This window comes from Corvus hawaiiensis, chromosome 8, assembly GCF_020740725.1.
Source record: "Corvus hawaiiensis isolate bCorHaw1 chromosome 8, bCorHaw1.pri.cur, whole genome shotgun sequence".
Lineage (NCBI taxonomy): Eukaryota > Metazoa > Chordata > Aves > Passeriformes > Corvidae > Corvus > Corvus hawaiiensis.
In genome coordinates this window covers 570,637-590,793 of record NC_063220.1, presented here as the reverse complement: position 1 = coordinate 590,793, position 20,157 = coordinate 570,637, and the positions used below count along the sequence as shown (strand labels likewise).

At 40.4% G+C, this 20,157-nt stretch overlaps 1 protein-coding gene across 8 annotated transcripts in view; it reads left to right on the top strand.

Moving 5' to 3' along the window:
• Window positions 1-20,157, top strand: part of INPP5A (inositol polyphosphate-5-phosphatase A) — a 194,636-nt gene that overhangs the window by 79,403 nt on the left and 95,076 nt on the right. For all 8 annotated transcript variants that reach the window (XM_048310967.1, XM_048310965.1, XM_048310971.1 and 5 more), the window contains exon 5: window positions 19,652-19,715. In XM_048310967.1, coding sequence (XP_048166924.1) covers window positions 19,652-19,715 — 64 coding nt within the window. The remainder of the gene's footprint in view (window positions 1-19,651; window positions 19,716-20,157) is intronic.

Here is a 20,157-nt window from a genome sequence, read left to right as displayed (position 1 = left end):
ATTCTAATAATCTATTCAGGCACTAATTTGAAAGTTGTATTTTTCTTTCCTTCCAGCCAGCAGGCAATGAGCTCTGCTCTGAATGGTGGGGTTATGCAACTGTCCTGATCTGTATTCTTGGTGAACCATGCTCCCTGCTCTGCCTTGCAGGAGGGAGCTGGATACTTGAGGAGAAATGCCGTGTTCAATACTCATAGCACATTACTCCTTTTTAATATATATATTCTATGAATTCAACTAGCTAGCTGTAGAATCCATATGTGGACTCATGTCTGGATTAATTTTTTGTACTGTGTAACGGGAAATAGTTCAAGCTGTCAGTGCAGATACTGCATAAAATTGTTAGGGGTGATAATTTCACTGTGGTATGAAAACAGTGTTACTTCATATTTCCTAATTTAATTTTAAAACCCCTCCAAAAAATGTCTGTTTCATTTCCTCTTTCAAGTTTCTCAAAGAAGAGTAACCCCTGTCTAACACATGCATGCTTCCGTATGCTATGGCAGCAGCCAAGTCTTTAGGCCTGTCACTAATGTGAGAAGAGAAAGGGTAGAGCAGAGTTTGAAGGTATTGGGGAATCCCAGAGTAACAGTGGCCTCACTTGTTTGATGTGCTTTCCGGTCATTTTTTAAAAGATAGCAGTTTGGTTCTGTTTTGGTGCAGAAGCTTTGTAATTTAAAGATTTCATTATCAGAGCAAAATGTAATTAACTCACAGTAGCATTCCTGTAGCCTCCCAGTTCTAAATGTTGTCTTCCCAGTTTTGAATCTGCAGCTATTCCTGCAGGAGAAAGATCTTTCTCGTTACATCAAATGGCACTCGGGACTTGGGTTTGATCTCTGCCAGGCAGCAGTTCCTGTGTGTAAGGAGTGAGCGATGGAACACCAAGCTTACTGCACACCACTCCATCAGCTTGACTTAATTTTAATGTCAGAATTCTGTTTGTGCTAGAGTCAACGAATTTAATTAAAAAACTTAAGCTTGTTTTTAAAGCTCAGTTATTGCTTTCCAGTTTCTTCAGTATTGTGAAAAATTTTTAATAGTCTTTGGTTACCCTTTCAGGGTTCTTTGTTAGACAGTTCATCTAAGAAAATCTTCAGGTTAATAGATTTTCTGATTAAAATACTTGAGACACAGTAGATATTTTAATTGTCCTGAGATCCATTTTTCTTGAGAGTCTGTGGCAATGTGCAGTCTGCTTTTTAGAAACACTGATTGATGAATTCTGCTGTAATTTAAACTAAAAGTTAATAAGACAGGCCTACATAGATCTGTTGCAAGTTATTAGATCTGTAAGGCACTTTAATACATGCCATTTATTATTCAAAGAAGTGAAAGCCAAAAATGTTTCATGTGCACTAATAAAAATTCAATATAATTATTTCAGAGAACTTCAGGAAATGCAAACGGTCAGATAAACTGAATTTATTAAACAATATCCAGTGACAGGAATGCTGATGGACCTCTCAGGCTGGTGGTACCTTTGCAGTAGAAGTATGATACTATTGAAACTTCCTTTGCATAAGAGGTTTTTGACTGTTCCTTACCATTGAGTTAAAACTATGACATTCAGTGTTTCACTTTTGCTCTCTGCTTCAAAATATAAAATGTTGATGGCTCTGTCCAATGTTTTTCCTGAATTGCTGTGGATTTCTGTATCCCGAGGTTAAAGATGAGCTCAGGTAACAATAGCTTGACTGCACTTCCCGCTGGTCAGACTTGAAATCCAAGCCCACTCCTATGGCTGTCTCAAAAAGTTTAGGGTTTTCTACTATTAAAATCTTCCTTTGAAATAATAAATGACTACATGCTGTCAAAGTAGGGTCTGGAAAGGCCAGCACGTAGAATGGGCTGAGATTTCATCTGAGTGTAGTTGAGTTTTATAGATCTATTTATGAGATCCAATACTGTAATGATGTAATTTTACTTGTCTAATAAATGTAGCTGTACAACGAAGGATAGCAAACATTTCCATTGTGACCAAAATCCTTTAAACTGCAGCCACTTTGATCTCAGAGCTCATGCTATTTAATAAATGCTGGCCATTCTTCTAACAATCACAATTATTTAAAGGGTTTTCAAAAGGGATAGAGCAAATCAAATAAAACAATTACTGTTGTATCTCATTCTGAAGTTAAGTGTATTTTTTTATGTGAGTCTTGTTTAGTGTCTCCTCCCAGTTTTCATCCATTATCACAATAATTGAGTTTGTAGCTGGAATTAAATTTATCAAATTGTGTTATCCTCTTTTGAAATTGGATAGGTATCCTGGCAGTGGGAGCTAGAAGTTAATCTGCTTTGCTAAAGCCTCCAGTGGCACAGCGGCAACAGGATTGAGAAGGCTCAAACATTTTCCTGTCACCCTGGACACGATGTAATTTCTCCTCAATCCCTTGTGCAAATAATGACATTTGAATCGAGCATTAACAGGCTTAATTACTTTAAAATTGTCATTTTAATTTACACTGATATAGTATTGATCATACAAGCAGAGATTAAGCTGTTCACTGGAGCAGATGATGGGGAATTAAACATTAAAGGGTCCTCGTGGGGCTGAGAGGCCGCCCAGAGAGTGCCAGGAGAGGAATGATATTTCTCCGTAATGAACTGGCGGCATGCAGGGACATGAATCTTTGGCCTACTGGAAAAAGGGAAATAATGGGGTTTGGGAAGCATTTGCAGGTTATTCATTCGCTGCCATGCACCAATTCTCCAGTGATTCATCCACCTCACCAACATTTATTTATCTAGCAAATTCAGGAGCTCTGACCTTTCTGCTAAGTACATTTAACATAAGACAGAGTGGAATATTTCAGGTGTAACTTTTTACAAATATTAGTTATTGTTTCTTATTTCTGACTAATATTAAACAGAGTTATTTAATCTGCCATCCATACTTGCACCCATTTGCGTGACTCATGATGAGCAGACGGACTTCATAAAGAGATCCAGGTATTGTGGGACTCGATGAGGTCCTCAAAGTCCTTGACCTCATTTAGTTACGGTCTGATTTTCTTCTTTGGCAAACCTGAATTAAAGTTAATTTAAGGCAAGCTGACATGAGTTTACACGGGTGATTATACAGCGTATAATAGCAAAAATGATGGCTAATCCTTGTAAAACCTCCATCCTAAAAATGTCACCACTCTGGTAGGGAGCAAGACCAAGGAGATATATATGGAATATTTCAAGGCTAAAAATTTCATTTCAGTGATTTGGATTTGTCTAATAATTTATTGAAATGTTGCTAGGAAATAAGTATTGCTATTTTGATAATTTACAGTTTAAAAATTGAAAATTAAATGTGGATACTAAATTGCACAAAATCGATTTTGTGTTTTTATACGTAGCGGCAAAGTTATTTTTTTTCCCTGTCCCAAGCTAGTAGGCTAGTGTTCCTTGTGCCTTACATTTTGTTTTTATCAGGGAAAACCATAACCAGCAGTGTAACTATGCAGGATACTGGGTGAGTCAGGGTATTTGTAGTCATTGCAATTCAAAATCAAGTGTCTTCTTTCTGAAAATGGACATTTTTCTTATTTAAGAGAACAGTAGGGCCAGATCACCCCCATTGACTCCAGGTGTTAATTTTTTTTTTATTTGGTGAATATGTAAATTCCCAAGGAAGTCCATTGAAGTCAATAGCATCTGTGGACTTGTTAGTGTAGCTTCCTTAGGAGGTCATTCCTCTTGCAGGTAATCAAGGAATTGATCCTTAAAAGTGAGGAAGGTGATGCAATCTGGGAAGTTGAATTTTCTTTTGGCTTACTTGTTTTTTGCTTCCACTGGAAAATGCTTTGAATAAAAATGTAATCTGGTGCTAGGCAGAAAAAGGCAAGGGTTTAGGATTCTGAAACACGCAGCAATGATTTGTGCTTGTTTTTTTTAAAAGCAACTTCTTTTGAAAACTAAGGAAATTTGTGTTTACGTATTTCTTTATCAGAAGGGATGTTTTATTTGGGATTTGGGGGAAGATCTTTGGGTTTGGGTTTTTTTAATTACAGACTTAGGAACATACTTGGTTGCTCTTAGTTCTCTGTGGGCTTGGCTGATTTTAAAGGTTTAGTAGTTTTTGCTTAAAAATGTTCCTGTTTTCACTGAAGACTGAAATGCTGAATCCTGCAGTGCAAGTGAGGAAGGCCGTGCAGTGGTGAAGTGCAGCATGGCTGGAAGGGCTCAGGCTGCTGAGTGGAAGCAAAGGAAATTGGAAAGAAAGGGCAGCTGTGGCTGAGGTGCAGAAGGGGGATGTGCAGGCACAGAGCTGCCCCAGCACGAGCAGCCAGGCGCTCGCTGCCTCCAGGGTGCCTGGGAAGAGCTCCCCACCGCCTCCCTGTCGTGTGTCCATGTGTCCGTGCATCCGTGTGTCCGTGTGTCCGTGTGTCCGTGTGTCCGTGCGTCCGTGCGCCCCGCGCCGCTGCCAGCGTGTGTGGCCGGGCGGCTCCGGGGAGCTTCTGTTCCTGCTCCTGGAGGGAACAGTCTATCTCCAGTTCCTTGTAGGCTAATGTATTGCTGCAGACACTGGTATAGACATCTGAAATATAATTAAATGGCAGGAATGCTCTATTTGTCTAAACAAGACAAAGCATGCAATGGGTTCATTTGACTTGAAACATGTAATTAGCATAACCCTTCTGGATGCTTGTTTTATCATTTGCAATATAGTAAATGATTGATTATCGTACTGTACCTTTTGAATGTCATTAATAGAATTGTTTTGTCCCCTTGATTAATATGTTGCCTCAACCTCAGAATAATCAGATTAAACTAGGTTGCCTTGTTCCTTCTGACTTGGAACATTCTTATTTCCATGCACCATCTTCTCACAAAGGCCCCATGTAGATTGTCTTTGGTGCATTTTGTTATCTCCAATATTTCAGGATACATCCAGCTGGGAATCTCTCCTGATGTATGGAATCGGTGTTGCTATAAAAATGTATTTTATAAGTTAGTTAACTACAATCTTCTAAGTTAAAACAGTTGGGGGGTGGAATTGGGATGTTTTCACTGCAGTTCCTGTGACAAATCAAGCATCTGGTGTCCATACATGTTCAGACCTTTCAGATATTTTAGGTATTATTTCACATCAGGGATCTCCAATTTTGAATGTGTGATCCATAAGACATTAACAGTTTGTTTTAATTTTTGTCTTATTTTCTAAACCAAACCAAATTACACGAAAGCCTGAGCCTTGTTCTTTGCAAGAGTCAGTATTACAGTATTAGTTGTGTGATAATTCACATTTGTGATCCATAAACTGTTGGCTGGATTAAATCACTGACATCCCAGCAGCTGAACAGCTTTTGCTGCAGTGATATTATCTGATCTCAGGTAAAGGAATGTTTCTTTTCATTGAACACATGTATTTTAACATATTTAGGCATGAAGGCTGTTTATCAGATCTTAGTCCTAAGTCCAGAAGAACTTGAGTTCTTGAGAGAGAACTTGAGTAAGTATTTGAGGTTAGGGCCAGTCACTGCAAAGCAAAGGCCAGACTGTGGGTAAGCCATGTGCCTTGGTCTTGTGCTGGGAGAACTTGCATCTCCTGAGCCGGGCAAAGAGGACAGCGGGACACAAAGCCTGACTTCCGGGAGCGCAGGCCCCTCGCTGTATGGAAACGGTGTGTACTGAGTGTACAGTGTGTGTACACATATGTACATTAAGAGATGTAATGAACATTCAAAATGTCTTGACAACAAAATGTGAATGAAGCATAAACTTATGCTCCAGGATTAAGATTTAAGTTTCTGTCTATCTGGGTCAATGTTTGAGGTTACTAAGTGTTTGAGTCATTGAACTTTAAGACTGCATTCATCACAGCTTCCTAGACTAATATAAATTTCTTCCCATTAAGTCAATAAGCGTGGTTACATCAGACAGCAGTTCTGTCTAGAAACTAAGATTAATGTCCATCATAAAAGTGACACGAAGAGACAACTTGTTTGATTTATACAGACTATTTTTATCTTCTCAGTTTTAAAATAAAATTCAAGTTATTACTTCTATTTATATAGAGGTTTTCTTTCTCACTTCCACTATTACTGAAGCATTCCTTTCAGATGGTGGCTGCTTGGTAATCCAGGTGTGAGCCTGTAGGATAAAAAGCCCTTCTTGTGGATGTGCTAATGGCACAACTGACTGATACCTTGTGCTCCTTTGAAAGAGCCCTTTTTTTTTTAGGCCTTTTAATTCATCTGTTTTCTGTAAGAAAGCATATTCCAGTTTAAAAGTGGAAATTTGTTTCCATTCATTTGTGCTCAAATTGACATGTAAGAGCGCAGTAACTGTGGTAGTGCAGCAGCACAGCGTGGCTCTTGAGCCTGGCTGTAATTCCAGGCTGGCTGAGCGTGTGCCTCCATCCTTTGGGTTGTTGTCAAAGCCGTCCCTGAGCCCGCGGTGCCCGGTGCCATCACTGCCAGCTGTGCAGGAACATTGGCATCATCCTGAGCAGGAAGAGATCTGCAGTTAATGCCCTTGGAGACTGTAGTAAAGTCAGGCCTCATCTGCAAGTTTGGAGGCTTCTAGTCTGCATCACCCATGCTCCCTTTTATCAACTTACATGTGATCAATAAGCATGTTACAGAGCCATGAGCTTTATTTGTGCAGTGGACTTTTTGTTATTGATGGATCAGCTTCACAAAGTATGTTACAGTGCTCTGCTGTTCTTGGAATGCTTAAAATATTTTTTTTTTTTACTGTTTCCTATCTCAAAGTTGGAAAATAATGGTAATATGGTGGTGCTAGCAAGGCAAAAAACAGGGTTTTAAGGCAGTGGTGACAAAACTAGTAAATGAAGTAATCTTAACTCTCTTTTCATATGCTCTGTAGAGTCCTTTGATTTTGTTTTCCTTTTTGAATTTGTTTTTTAAAAGTCAGGCATGCACATTGAAATGCTGCCTTTGTAAGCCAGGCCCCCACCTGAAGCTGGTAAAGCCTTTGAGCACAGTTGTATTGTTTCTAGTTCAACACCTGGAATTCCCTTGTGGCAGTTCAACAGCTGAAGTTTCATCTGAGACTTCCAAAGGTAAAGCATTAATGGAAATGATTAATTACAGTTACAAGCAAAATGTGGCAAACATATTTCTAGGAGGTTCTTCCTAAACTGTTAGTGATATTTCATTTGTGAAATGGGCTTCTGCAGCAGGGAGGGTGCCATCCTTCCAAGTTCTCCTTACCACAAAGCTGGATTTCTGCTTCAGGATAAATCCGAGCTGGTGTGCCTAGGCAGCTGGCAGATATGGGCACTTCCATCCTAGTGCCTTGTTCATCTCCAGGCTCTCACCAGGATAAGCAGATCAGAAAGAGTAAGCCAGCATTTGCTTTCTGTTCACTGTTTATGTGATGTCTGTCATACAGGGGCAGCCTCACAAAGTGAGTTCCCTGCATGTCACAAGCGTCCTACCTGCAGCCACAGAATCACTGGAGTTTCTTTTCCTAGCATAAGTAGAATCTTTGGGATTTCCACAGTGAGAGGATGCCTTTGCTGGGAGCCCAGCCTTTGCTTGTCTCTGCTTCGCACAGACCGTGCTCTGGGACTTGTCAGACCCCCCCGCAGTGAAACGAGGAGGAGGCAGTGGAAACAGACCATAGAAAACCTTTTTTTTCACTCAGACTTTGTAGGATGTTGAGACGAAAGATAATTAAGGAGTCCTGTTTGCTGTATTAAAAGTGAGTCAGAGAGTGACAATTTCTGGTTTGTTTATAAGCAATTTGTTTGGATTGCCAGAATTTTCAGAGAATAATGGCCTTGTCTGTCATCAGAGCAATGGAACCTGCCTGTCTGTAACAAACTTCAAATGAGTGCGCTAAATGCCTTCTAATTGTAAATAGTCAAGAACGAGTTCCTTTAAAATATTACTGCCTTAAACCAGTACACCACTAAACTGGGTATTTGTTCAAGTTGAGATGCAGGCATGGCTGGTTTGGGGTGCACAAGGCATGTCAGCATTGCTTTGAGCTTAAATCCAGGCTCTGCACTGTGCCAGGAGTTTGAAGTGGTGGTCCCAGCAGTTCTTCTATTGCTAAAAATCGCAGCCCAAGCAAAGTACTTATGAATGTACAAAATGTACAGTATTATTGAAATTTTAAAAATCAATTAAAGCTTTTTTGTAATTGTCCACAGGCATTGCATGCTCTGGTTGAATGGCAATTTGTAAACTGTTTAGGTTCATTGTTGCCCATCTCTTAGCATTGATTGTCCTTTAATTAACTTATCTCTATAATGCATATAATGTGATTCCCAATAAAAATTACAGGATTTTAATTGAAATTGAAAAGTTCTGAAAGGTAGAAATAAAAATAATATGTGTTATATATGTGCATACTCCAACCTGCATGGACATTCTGAAGAGACTTTAATAACAAGGCGGGTTTTCCATGTGATTTAATTACCAATAGACTTAACTGAGCATTTAAATTAGAAGAGTATAATCTGGTTTATTTCATAAAGAAAGGCTTTACATCTTTATGTCCTTATTGATTTGCCAATACCATTTAATGAGTTTCAGTTCACAAAAGTTACATTAGTTGAAATACATCTTTGGGATTGGTCTATGTAGCTTTATTTTGGAAATGCAACCGCTTGAAGAAAATGATGAGCATAATTTAAAATTAGTTACAATGAAGTATTGCTCTGAAGTGTACATGAAGAAATGCAAAATGGCAGCATGCATTCAGTTATTCTGCATAATCCAATTATTCTCTATAATTCCAGGAAAATTAGTTTCTTGTCAGTAATCCTGATGTTTTCTTACGTTTGCTAAATCAAACATGCTGCACATGTTTTCATTTACACTTTTATTTTTAGTTTGCATAAACTGAAATTTTTTTTAAGATTCTTCATAACTCAGTTTTCAGTATTTTTACTGAACTGTGACAGAGTAATCTTAAATTGTTGTACTATTGCTGCTTTGGTTTATATCACTATTCCTTTATGGAATCAGTGCAGTAACTGGTGCAAAGGGCACAAGGGCTTAAAATATCTAATCACATAAATCGCATTGCTCTTCATGTCAGTGAAGTGAAGCCTGTTAGGAAATACCAGGTTTGGCTCCTTGTTAGCAATAATAATAATTTTTAAAAGCATACAATCTGCATCTTTGTCTCTGGCTGAAATGGCAGCGTACAGAGCAAGGCAGTGCAGTCTCTGCACTGGGTCAGTTTTGTTTGCTCAGTCAGTCCAGTGACACGTACAAGGCTTAACACTAAGTCTCTGTATTAACAGCATCAAATAAAAGACAAAAGCTGGGAGAGAGACTTCCTGGTTTTTAGTGTAAAATATTTTGTATAAAATTGGATCTACTCGACCTCATGGTTGAGTACCATAATAACCATGTAGAAAAACAGTAGAGTAGAGTAGAGTAGAGTAGAAAAAAATAGTAACTTTGTGGTTATTTTTTCTCAGTTGGCATGTAGGCTTTGTGCTGGATTCTGGCTTTGGCTCATGATGGCATCAGTGCTGTCACCAGCAGCATTCCTGGACAGCAAGCTTGCCGTTGTAGATACTGGATTTGCAGCTGTGTTACAATTCTGGCTGTGTGGCTGCTCAGGAAGACTGTTAAAGAAGTACCAGGTCAGTGTAGCTAAGGCAAAGGCACCAGAGAGGCACAGCTGAAATTATTAGTCCCATCTTCTCCAGCAGATTACCATACCATTGTGTTTTCCTTCTTCATCTGTGCAAGAACGAGAAATGATGATTTCAGTGTCCTCGAGGTTGATGCCCTTGCAAGAAGCTGTTCTGTGCCTCAGACCTGTGACCCTCTTTTGAGGCTGCCTTATTCTTCTGCAGTTCATCTTTGTTATGTTAATTTAAAAATTTAACAGGTTTATTAATCCTGCAGAATTTATTATAGTCAAACATGAGATATTATTAAGTTGCTATTGTACGGAGCATTTACCTTCACTGTTGGAATGACTTGTCCTCTGCATTGGCAGACACAGAAACATTCATTTTGTTTCCTAATTAGGAGAGCTGCAATCAGGAACCATGACAGGGTTCAGCTCCTTGGTGTACAGCATGCCAGGTTCCATAGTGCAGGCTTTATAAAATTCTCTTTAATTCAAGAACAGAATATCATTAACTTTGTAAGTGGATGAATACAATGGACAAGCAATTTAATTAACTTCTAACATTGGATGTTGGACAGGAGACAAAATGAAATTATGCACATATTTCTTATGCAGGCAGTCAACCTTGAAAGGAGCTTGATTGTGATGGGTCAGACAAGGGGACAGCTTTTTCCAATTATTTGATGTTTAGTCCTAGAATATGAAATTTGAAATTTGGTACTTTGTAAATCAATCATCTCTTATTTTGAGGCAGCTACAAAGGCTCTCTGAGATACAAAACAACCGCCAGTGACTGTGACATGCTAAATACAACCTTTTACCACATGGTACTTTCCTCTTTGTAGATGACCTGTATAATGCTAAATGAAATGGGCATTAATGCCACCTCATCAAATTGAATTTGTCATCTTGAGTGTATTATGTAAGAATATATCAATGAAATACTGTATTGATTTAAAGTTTTCAAAATTAAAATTATTCAGCATCAACTCAGTGTAGTAGGAGTCACGCAGCTTACCGGTTTCTCCGAAGATAAAGGGCCTTTTTTTTTTTTACTGGAAGAAAACTGTGGTAAAGCATTAAACATCCAGCAGTCTTTCCATCTGCTCAGAAGCCATCCAGGTTGGGTCCCAGTTCCAGAAGCACTGCTGAGGGCAAACCCCATCCTGTGTGACACAGTGGGGAGGGTCTGACAGTGGCAGCGCTGCGTGGTGCACAGCAGGACGGGGTTTTACCGATGCTGCTCTTCCTGCCAGCTGGCCCCGGCTGCAAAAATAAATGTGAAACAGAATATAGATGAAAAATAATATTCTGCACTTGCGTATTACCTTCTGCAACCTCAGATTCAAGCTCTGTTTCTTGAAATTCAGGAAGTGTTGCCACTATCCACATGATAAATCTGGATCTTTGGGTAATTTTTTGAGGTTGTCAATAATTTTTAACTTCCTGTGGAATATTTTTGGCTCTCCATAAGGGTCAACACTGAAATAACCATGAGCATTTATCTGTGTATCTTTTGCGGAGAACTTGCGCTTATTCTCTGCTGTGCTCACAGTTGGAAATTAGACTTTCTTTCTATCCCTTCCCATCCTGAGGAGCTGGTGAATATTCTGAGCAGGGCAGGGGGTTTGGCACTGTCTTTGAAGCCCTCGGTGCATCCTTAGGAGAGGTTTTGCCTCTCTGACCACACTCACCCCTTGCCATCAGGCCCGTTAAAACTGACTGGGGCCGAATGCAGAGCGTGGCCCTGAGCTGCAGTTCTGTCTCCTCTATTCCGACAGCCTGCCTTCTGCACTGGTGCAGAGCCAAGCTGCGTGCCTCTTATCCTGATTGGGGCCTCCAGAGTGCTTGAGTAATAGAAATATTAAATAACAACGTGATTAATGACTTTGTGAAGGCTCTACTTTGCGTTCAGGAATATTGATAAGTGGCGCTTTTTATAAGTGCTCAGCACACATACACTTCCTTTAGCTTGGGTTGGTTCCTTGGTCTGTCACTAATCTTGGTTTTCAGAAAAAGAACTTCTGTCTGATTTTTTTTTAATTTAATTGACTTGTAATTAAAATATGAAATCTTTTTGTGAAATATGTCAGTATCAAAAGTGGCATTAAATATTCTTTTTCCGTGCATTAGGTTACATATAGGTTATTCATTTACTCCCTGGACGTGTTTATATATAGCTCAGAGGTTTTGTTTGTTAATTTTTCTCTTCTTAAATTAACTGGTCCCAAACAATGTTTTAAAATTGAATATGACTTTTCATTTGCTGTAACAAAATTATAAAGAGAAGGTGGTAGAGGTGGATCATGTTAGTTGAAGGTCCCTCATTTTGTTAGTCTTCAGAATAGGAAAATGAAAGCTGCTGGGGCTACGTTTTTGTTCCAGAAAATGCGCTGTGCTGGTTGCTGTTAGCAGAGACCTCTCTGAGGTATCTGTAATGACCAGGACTGCAAGCAAGTTATTTTTTTATGTTGATCTCTTGAGTAAGAATTTTAATGACTTGGGATTTTAGATAGCTTAGACTTTTTGAAACAGTTACTCCTGTTTGTCATGCAGACAAATCTCAACCTTCAATGAAACCTAAACAGATAACCTCATTTGAAAATACCTACATCTTGTTAAAGACACTAAACAGTACAAGCTATAAAGCTATGTATGAACACTTACGGATCAGTTGTTTCCTGAATTGCATTTAATTTGACTATTATAAAAACAAAACCAAAACTAAACAGAATTTATTTTTGAATTATTTGTATTTTTTTAGTGGCAAATTTGTAGTGATTATCCCCCTTCATAGTTCCACTGTTACTGGTCTCACACTTGAAAGGGCTGCTCTGAAGAAATAAGAAGGAAGAGTGAGGAAGCAGTGCTTGATGTTACAGGTATGTCTGCTGATGCTCAACTACAATTGACCAGCAAAGATTGTGGCATTAAAATGAGGATGTCTGGAAAGCACACTGAGTGTGCTGACAGCTCACTGAAGCTGGGAACATGGGCAGTGTGAGGTGATTCACCTGGGACAGAGCAGTCTGAGGTGGAACTTCCCAGCCTCATGCAGGTGTACAGCTGGAAGAGTCGGTCTGAAAAACTGGCAGATCCATGAAATAAATGGATTACAAATAAATTAGAATTTTTTAAGGCAGAAGAACTTCTAAAGACAAAACCAGTATGTGGAAATTATTTTAGAAATGCAGAAGGATATTTGGAGGTATGGATCTAATACAGTTATAGTCAAGAAATTCCCAGGATTTCGGGTCTCCTAGAGCTGACACCCTTTCTTATCCCCACCAGCTGCATCTGCTGCTTCCAGAAGTCTCTAATGCTCCAACAAAACTGACTTAACTGGGAAGTGGGTACTGGAGACATTGCTAAGATACCGATGCAGGTGGCTTCTTCACAACATGGGTATTATAAGCAAAACATATGTATTATTTATTTATGGACATTGTATGTTTAGATTATGATGCATAGTATTGGTTTAGGTTTTATGGAGAAGGAGAATCTGCAGTGCAAGTCCTGCCACTGGTTTTACTCCTTCTGAGTGGACAATTTGGTTTGTTTTAATGGAAATATCACATGTAACTGTACAGGTGTTTTTAATACAGACCAAGGTCTATTTCGAGAGAGTTTTTGAAGTCTGTCACTGAGTAGTTGGAGCCCACTCACTTTGACACTTTATTAAAGGTGTAATTATTCAAATACTGTTGAAATGAAGCTGATACCTGTGTTTGTGGTACAGAGCTGCAGGAGCGGTGTGTAATTGTTTGGAATGGTCGGACTGGGCTCCGTCTGTCTGCGCTTCAGGTGGAGCAGGGCTGTTCAGGCAGTCTCAATGGCATTTTAATTGTATGTGCTTTAGCTGATAAGTCTAATTCAGGAAATGATAAATTGCTGGACACCTAATTTGTTTGCAAATAAGAAGTGATAGAGTACTTTATAATGAGTTGATCTGTGTACCCAGCCTGGTTTTTTAACCTTGAATGGGTATTAGACGGTTGGTATTAATTTGGCTGTAGTGGATTGAGTGCGCACAGAACCACAGGCAAAAACTGTACCATCACTCGTGTGTGCTGGTACTTCACCATTCACTGTTCAGGTGTGTTGGATCCAGCCTGTCCTGCAGCCTGCCCTTCCTTTGGTTTTGGGAAAGTGGCAGTTTTATCAAAACCGACATTTTATGGTAAACTAAGGGCAGGTGTGTTCACAAAGTGTTTCTAAACTGCCACAAAAATCCAAGATAGTCGTGGCTTGTTTCCCAGAAGAATTTTGGAGCTGTTTTGCTGTAGTTGTACCCATGGCAGGGTACCCTGCAGACCAGGTGCCCCATCAGCTGGGGCCATGCTCAGGTACCCCCACAGTCCCTGGGAAGCCGGGCCTGGCCAGGGGCCGGAGGGCACCCATAGCCTGGCAGCCCTGGCTGAGGTGGTGGTGGCGGCGGGCAGCCCCTGGGCACAGGCAGCCATCGTGCTGGTCCAGGCCCCTGTTTTCTCCCATTTCAGATTTTTCTGTTTAAAGTCTCTTAAACTTCACTGTGACATAAATGAGTCCAGACTGGGAGTCTCCATGCAGTGCCCATGGCAGCTCAGTGTGACATTGCTGTCAGCCTGTCTGGGGTGGCAGCAGCAACCAGTGCTGGGCTGGTCCTCCGTGAGAGGTAGGTGGCTGCTCACAGACTCCATCTCACTAATGGAAAACTAATGCCTGCTCTTGATGTTCAGGTCTATAAACATGTGAAATACTTTTTTAATTGTTGGTAGCAGAGCAGGCGGACAATCAATAGAGTCAGGCGTGCCAAACTCACTGTTGACATTCAGCAGAGCCAAAAAGGCTGGTAGGAGATAAGGGCTTCCTGTCAGCAGTGCTTGTGCTAATTCATATTCAGACATTGTCATGTTCCATGATAAATGAATTCCTTGAACTATATTGATATAGTAGGTTAAACATTGAAAAAGTTGGGCTGAACTTTGACTTTAAATATTCATTAAAGCTAATTATGGATTTTATGACTACATGAATTACAGTTTCTGTGTCATCATTGGCAATTTATTTTAAATATATTTAAAGCAATCTTTATATATTAACTGTCACATTTAGTGAGGTAACATAGTAAATGTTTACTCTGTACAGTAATTAAACTTTTATTCATCGATTTCCTTTTTGCATTAAACCTCCACAGTTGAAATGGTGGACTTTAAAAAGAAATTATGCCAATTAACTGTTTTAAAAAAAAAGATAGCTATTTAAATCTTCAAACTTTTGTGGCAAAATTTCTGTATAATTAAAGGAATAGTGCTTTTAATAATGCCAGATCTGTAATCCATCAGAACCAATTGTTTCTCTTGCCATCAACTAGTTTTCCCAGATGAGTCTTTCAGTATGGAATAAGGAAAGAAATCTCTACTACCATAATGAGTATCATTCTGGAACCCAATTAAATGCAGTGAATGTTCAACTTCAGTCTGCTAACAGGGAGAAGATGCCTGGTTTTTTCTCCATAATACATTTTTGGGGAGATGTGAAGCTCTTCTAATGAATGTGTTCACCTTGGGTTAAATGTCGCTTTCTGTGTCTACAGCTGCAGTACAGGTCCACACGCAGACATGGTAGGAATAGCCAGGTACTTCTGTCAGTCCGGAAAAAGCATTTTGTTAATAGCAGCATTGCCTGAGATTAAATGCCTGGCCTTTCCCTGAGCTCCTGAGCATTTCCGTAAGGGCCATTCTCACAAAAGCCAGGACGTGTTTGCCTGTGTACTCTGCAGTTAGTGACCGTGATATCAAAAGAGGTCCTAGGAGTTTACAAAGGAAATTTTCCCTGCTGTACCTACCTGATTATGTGCTGGTCTGACTGATTATAGGGGTGTTAAAGCCAAGCTGTTGGTTATAGTGAGCGGGGGGGACAGCAGAAGAATCAGTTTTACCATCTTGTGTGTTTCTAAAGAACTTGGCCAAGCTACAGATGAGTATTGTTCATGATGTGCCACCTGACTTTCTGTTTTGGTACTGAGTTACTGACAGTGACTGTGTGGTATTTTCTCATGGCCACAGGTGTTGCTCTGAAGGGTCTGTGTACTTCTGGGCATAACTGGGCACCTCAGGCTCTGATGAAGTCCTTTCTGTCTTGTTAGCTCCTGACTTTATTAGTAAGGTATAAATCAAGGATTCATAGAATCGTGGAATGGTTTGGGTTGGAAAGGACCTCAAAGCCCACCCAGTGCCAACTCTGCCATGGGCAGGGACACCTCCCACTGTCCCAGGCTGCTCCAAGCCCCAATGTCCAGCCTGGCCTTGGGCACTGCCAGGGATCCAGGGGCAGCCCCAGCTGCTCTGGGCACCCTGTGCCAGGGCCTGCCCACCCTCACAGGGAAGAATTTCTTCCCAGTTCACCTGGCTGATCAGTCCTGGGAATAACATGTGCTGTCCCTGTATCCCTGAGGATAGCCCAGGACAGACCTGGGCTGGTCTAGAAGCTTCTGGTAGTACTGAATACAATGATCATGATATGGTTACAGACTCAGGGGTTGCCATGTTGGCCTGATGAGTTGGGAACTTTCTGATCTGAGCCTAACTGTGAGCTATCCATTCACCACTCTGCCATAAGGCTACTGAAATAGAATTCATGACTAGTCTGTTTGCAGACTGCTTGGAAGATCAAGCAGAGAAGCCTGTGGCTGCTGCCTGCACTTCATTCCAGTGAGACATCCGGTGCAGCAGAGCGTGTGCCATCCCCTGTGCATTCCTTGGGGCAGTAGCGCTCCGCTCAGGTTCAGAGCAGCTGGTGGGAAGTGTTGTGCTGTGTCTGAGCCCTGACCTCAGAAATGAGGGTGCTCTGGATGCTGGAGATGAGTCTGCAGACCGATCTGTTCGGGGGTGACTGCAGCGCTGTCTGGAGGGGCACAGCTGCAGAAGGTGCATCATCCCTGATGCGTGGAGAAGTCAACCTCAGGGGCCCTCAGTGTTGTTTACCAGGTTTCTGCTCTAGAAAGGCTGTGGTGAGAGGGCTGCACTATTCCCGGATCTGCTGGTTCGCTGTGGCGCAGCCACTGATGTCACTGGAACTGAGGAAGGAAGGGAGGGACAGTGCACAAGATGACAGCTGAGGTTCCATTTGAGTAGAAGCACCAACTTAGAGGTGGCGTGGAATTTGTGCTAACAGCAGAAGTCATCCATTTCAGCAACCTTTCACATGGAACAAATAATAGCTTTCTTTCTTTTTGTTTGAGATGTTTAAAAGTTAAGATGTTGGGGTGGTTTATAATCTGTAATTGTGTTCCTGTGTTGTATCAGTTAGATATTGTATCTGCTGATGCTGCTGTATACACCAGTACTGCTTTTTCCAAAGGGTATTGAAAATGTAAATAAGAAAATAAAGCAAAGCTCTTAGACTTTAAATTAATCTCATTTAACTTTATTGTTAAACTGACATTTTATGAGAAATAAATTGAATTAACATAATCGCCTCAAGGAAAGGGCCTAGGCAGTAGGCCCTGGAAGGTTTTATATATTTCATTGTGTTAGGGCAGGGAATTGTAAGTGCACTTCATCATTTTTACAAGTTTACATTTATGTACCTAAGCCTGATTAAGTCTATAACAATGCGGAATAGCGATACAATAGCAAACAATAGCAATAGCTATAATTTCCTTTCCATTATAGTTTTGATTCTTTTTTAGTGGGGTGTTTGGAATTGCGCAGTCCAAGCCTCTCTGAATGTTAGTGGTATCAGTTCCTCAAACTTGACAGAGTTACTTCATCACTGTCACAGATTCATTGTGCACTAGTACTTGATACTCAGTGCCATAATTGTAGACTATCAAACCAAACTTTTGCTGCATAAGTCTTAAAAATGAATTTTTAAAAATGAGATTAAAGCTGTACAAAGTCAAGCAATGAGCAAATTGTGACACTCAGAAATGAAGTTGTAGCTTAAGCATGAATGGCAGTACTGTTTTTAATAGAGTTATGACACCCTAAGTGAAACGAGGTTTAGAGCATCTGATTTTTTCTTGGTTTACTTGTTGATATGCGACATAGAGAAGCTTCAGAGTTCATAATTCTGTCACCTAGATTTAAATTGTCACCTTTTTTTAACATTATTTGTGCCTGATTTGGATAGGTCACTATTTCCAAATATTTTTTTTTACTTAGTCATAGATTTTCATCTCAGCTGTGACCTGGGGAATTCCAATGAGAATGAAGGGAAAAGCTTACCAAAAGGGTGGTCAGACATGGGAGCAGTAGCTCAGAAGGGAATGCAGGCTCCACCTCAGGAGAGTTCTGAAACTCCTGGGCAATGCCCTGAGCAACCCCAGTGACAGCCCTGGAGACCTCAAAGGTCCCTTCACAGCATGATTCTGCTGTCCTGCATTGTGGGGATAAAAGAAAAGCTCTCTTAAAAACATCACTTAGATGTTACAGGTAGGCTGGATTGCCATGTGTTACTGTCATAGCCTAGGATTTCCCATTGCAAGATCCCTTTTTCATTTGCTTTTAAATTTTTCAGGCTTGAGGCATTTGGAATGGTATTTTCCAGGTGCTTGCCAAGGCTCCTTTTTCTTCTGAAAGGCATGTAAGAAAAAAAGCTGTATCCTTATACTGAGTTCTTAAACAGTATTATTATTGTATAGCATAGTTACCTTTATATATGTCAGATTTTGCCCTATGCATTGAAGAAAGAGATGGGCCAGATGGGAATATCAGGGGGGCAGTGTTTTTGTCTTGTACCAGGATTTGTCTTTTCCTGGCAGTGTGTCCTTGTTGCAGCACACTTAACCTTGAGTCCTTCACAGGAGTGTCTCCTGCAGTTCCTTGTTCACCTCCTTCACGTTATAAAAAAGAAACCCAAAGGCCCAAGGAATCTGCCTGGGTCACAGGGACATGTACTCATCAATTAAACATGCAGCAGTGTTTTCTGTTGGATGGACTAATATGTCAAGGAGATGGGCCGGACCTCATGTTTGTGCTTTTGACAAATCAGCAAATGTCTAATCTCTGGATGTGCAGCATCTCATAAATAATGCAGCAGTCACTGAACCAAGCACTGCTGTGCTGGGAGGGGCTTTGTTGTTGGAGAGGAAAAGATGGAATGAAACTAAATCATCCTTTTTGGTTAATGCATTGCTTCTTTTATTCTTCTCAGTGAGAGTTTATCCAGTAACAGGCTGGTTTTCTCAGTTTCTGTTCGGTGCTCAGATGTATTTAAAGGCTCATCAAGTTCTCATTTTAAATTTATAATTTTTTTTTTTAATATTTCACTATAAAATCTATTTGCCCTGCTTTTTTCTCTCTTACTTGATTTTCATTTACTCTCTTCTAATATGTAATTTTCCTCTCATTAACTGGGGAAAAGCAGCAAATGATATGTCTGTGGAGAAGTCAAAGCAAGCTGCAAGCTCACGGTACTTGTGTGTGTCATCGTGGCAAAGCTCCCATGACACAAATGGAGCCAGGAAGGGACTGTGAGCCTGGGCACCAGAGCTGGGCAGCCCCGGAGGGTCACGGGAGAAGGGGCATGTGGAGAGGTGCGGGAAAGCTCGTGGGGTTGTCCCTGTTGAGGAGCTATTTAAGTTTCAGGGTAGGGAAAAGCCACGTCAGGCTGTGTTGGGAGGTCGTGGAGCCTCTTCTGGAGAGGCTTTAGGTGCAAGATAGAAAACTTCAAACTTGCCCTTGTTTCCTGTACCACAGACTCTAAAAGCTTTGGTTTTGCTCTGAAAATGAAGGAAAAATCGTCAGGTTTTTGTAACAGAATTGAGGGTCTAGGTTTGGGGCTCAGACATCTGTCTGTGCCACCGATCCCATCCATCCCTTTGGTGTTTAAATGTACACCTGTCAGGGCCCTTATCATGGTCAGTCAGCTGTTAAAGATCATCTTTATAGAGACTGATGAAATTTCAGAGAAGCAACAAAAGAAATTAATATTTTTATAGATCTTAGAAAATGTAAACATCAGTCATTTTATTTATTAGTATTTAATTTCTTTAGTTTGAGGTTTTTTTCTGATTGGAAAGCCTGATGCTCTTTTTTTTGAGTTTCGTTAGCCAAAGTATATATTTTTATAATTTCATGTTTTATTGTTGTTTTTTTTACAGGCTCTAGGAAGTTTTTACTTTCTTCATGAATCTTTGAAAAACATCTACCAGTTTGATTTTAAAGGTAAGCAAAGGAACTAAATGTTTTTAATGGTCATTTGGCTTTATACATCAAGGCAGCTTTTCCATCCTCTTTTCTGATGGTGGTACCTGGCAGTGTTTTCATGTTATGCAGACTCCTGTATAATGCAGGCAGGTCCCTTGGTGACAGGTGTTGCTTTTCTTACCTTTTGTAGACCTTTCAGAAGAAGTCAATGAACCGGCCACAGGTTGCAAGCCAGAGCATTAATCATTCCTATGCACCTTAAGGTCCATAGTGATCCCTGAGGATTTCAGAAGAGCTCTGAATGGCCACAGGGTTCTTCCATGTAGATCAGATACAGGACCAAGACCTTAACTGTCCAGCAGTGATGGTCATTTTGCAAAGCAGCTGAGGTAGATTTATGGCTTAAATTACTTGGGAGCAGAGCAGGTCAGTAGGAGGGTGGCACTGTTTTAACCCACAC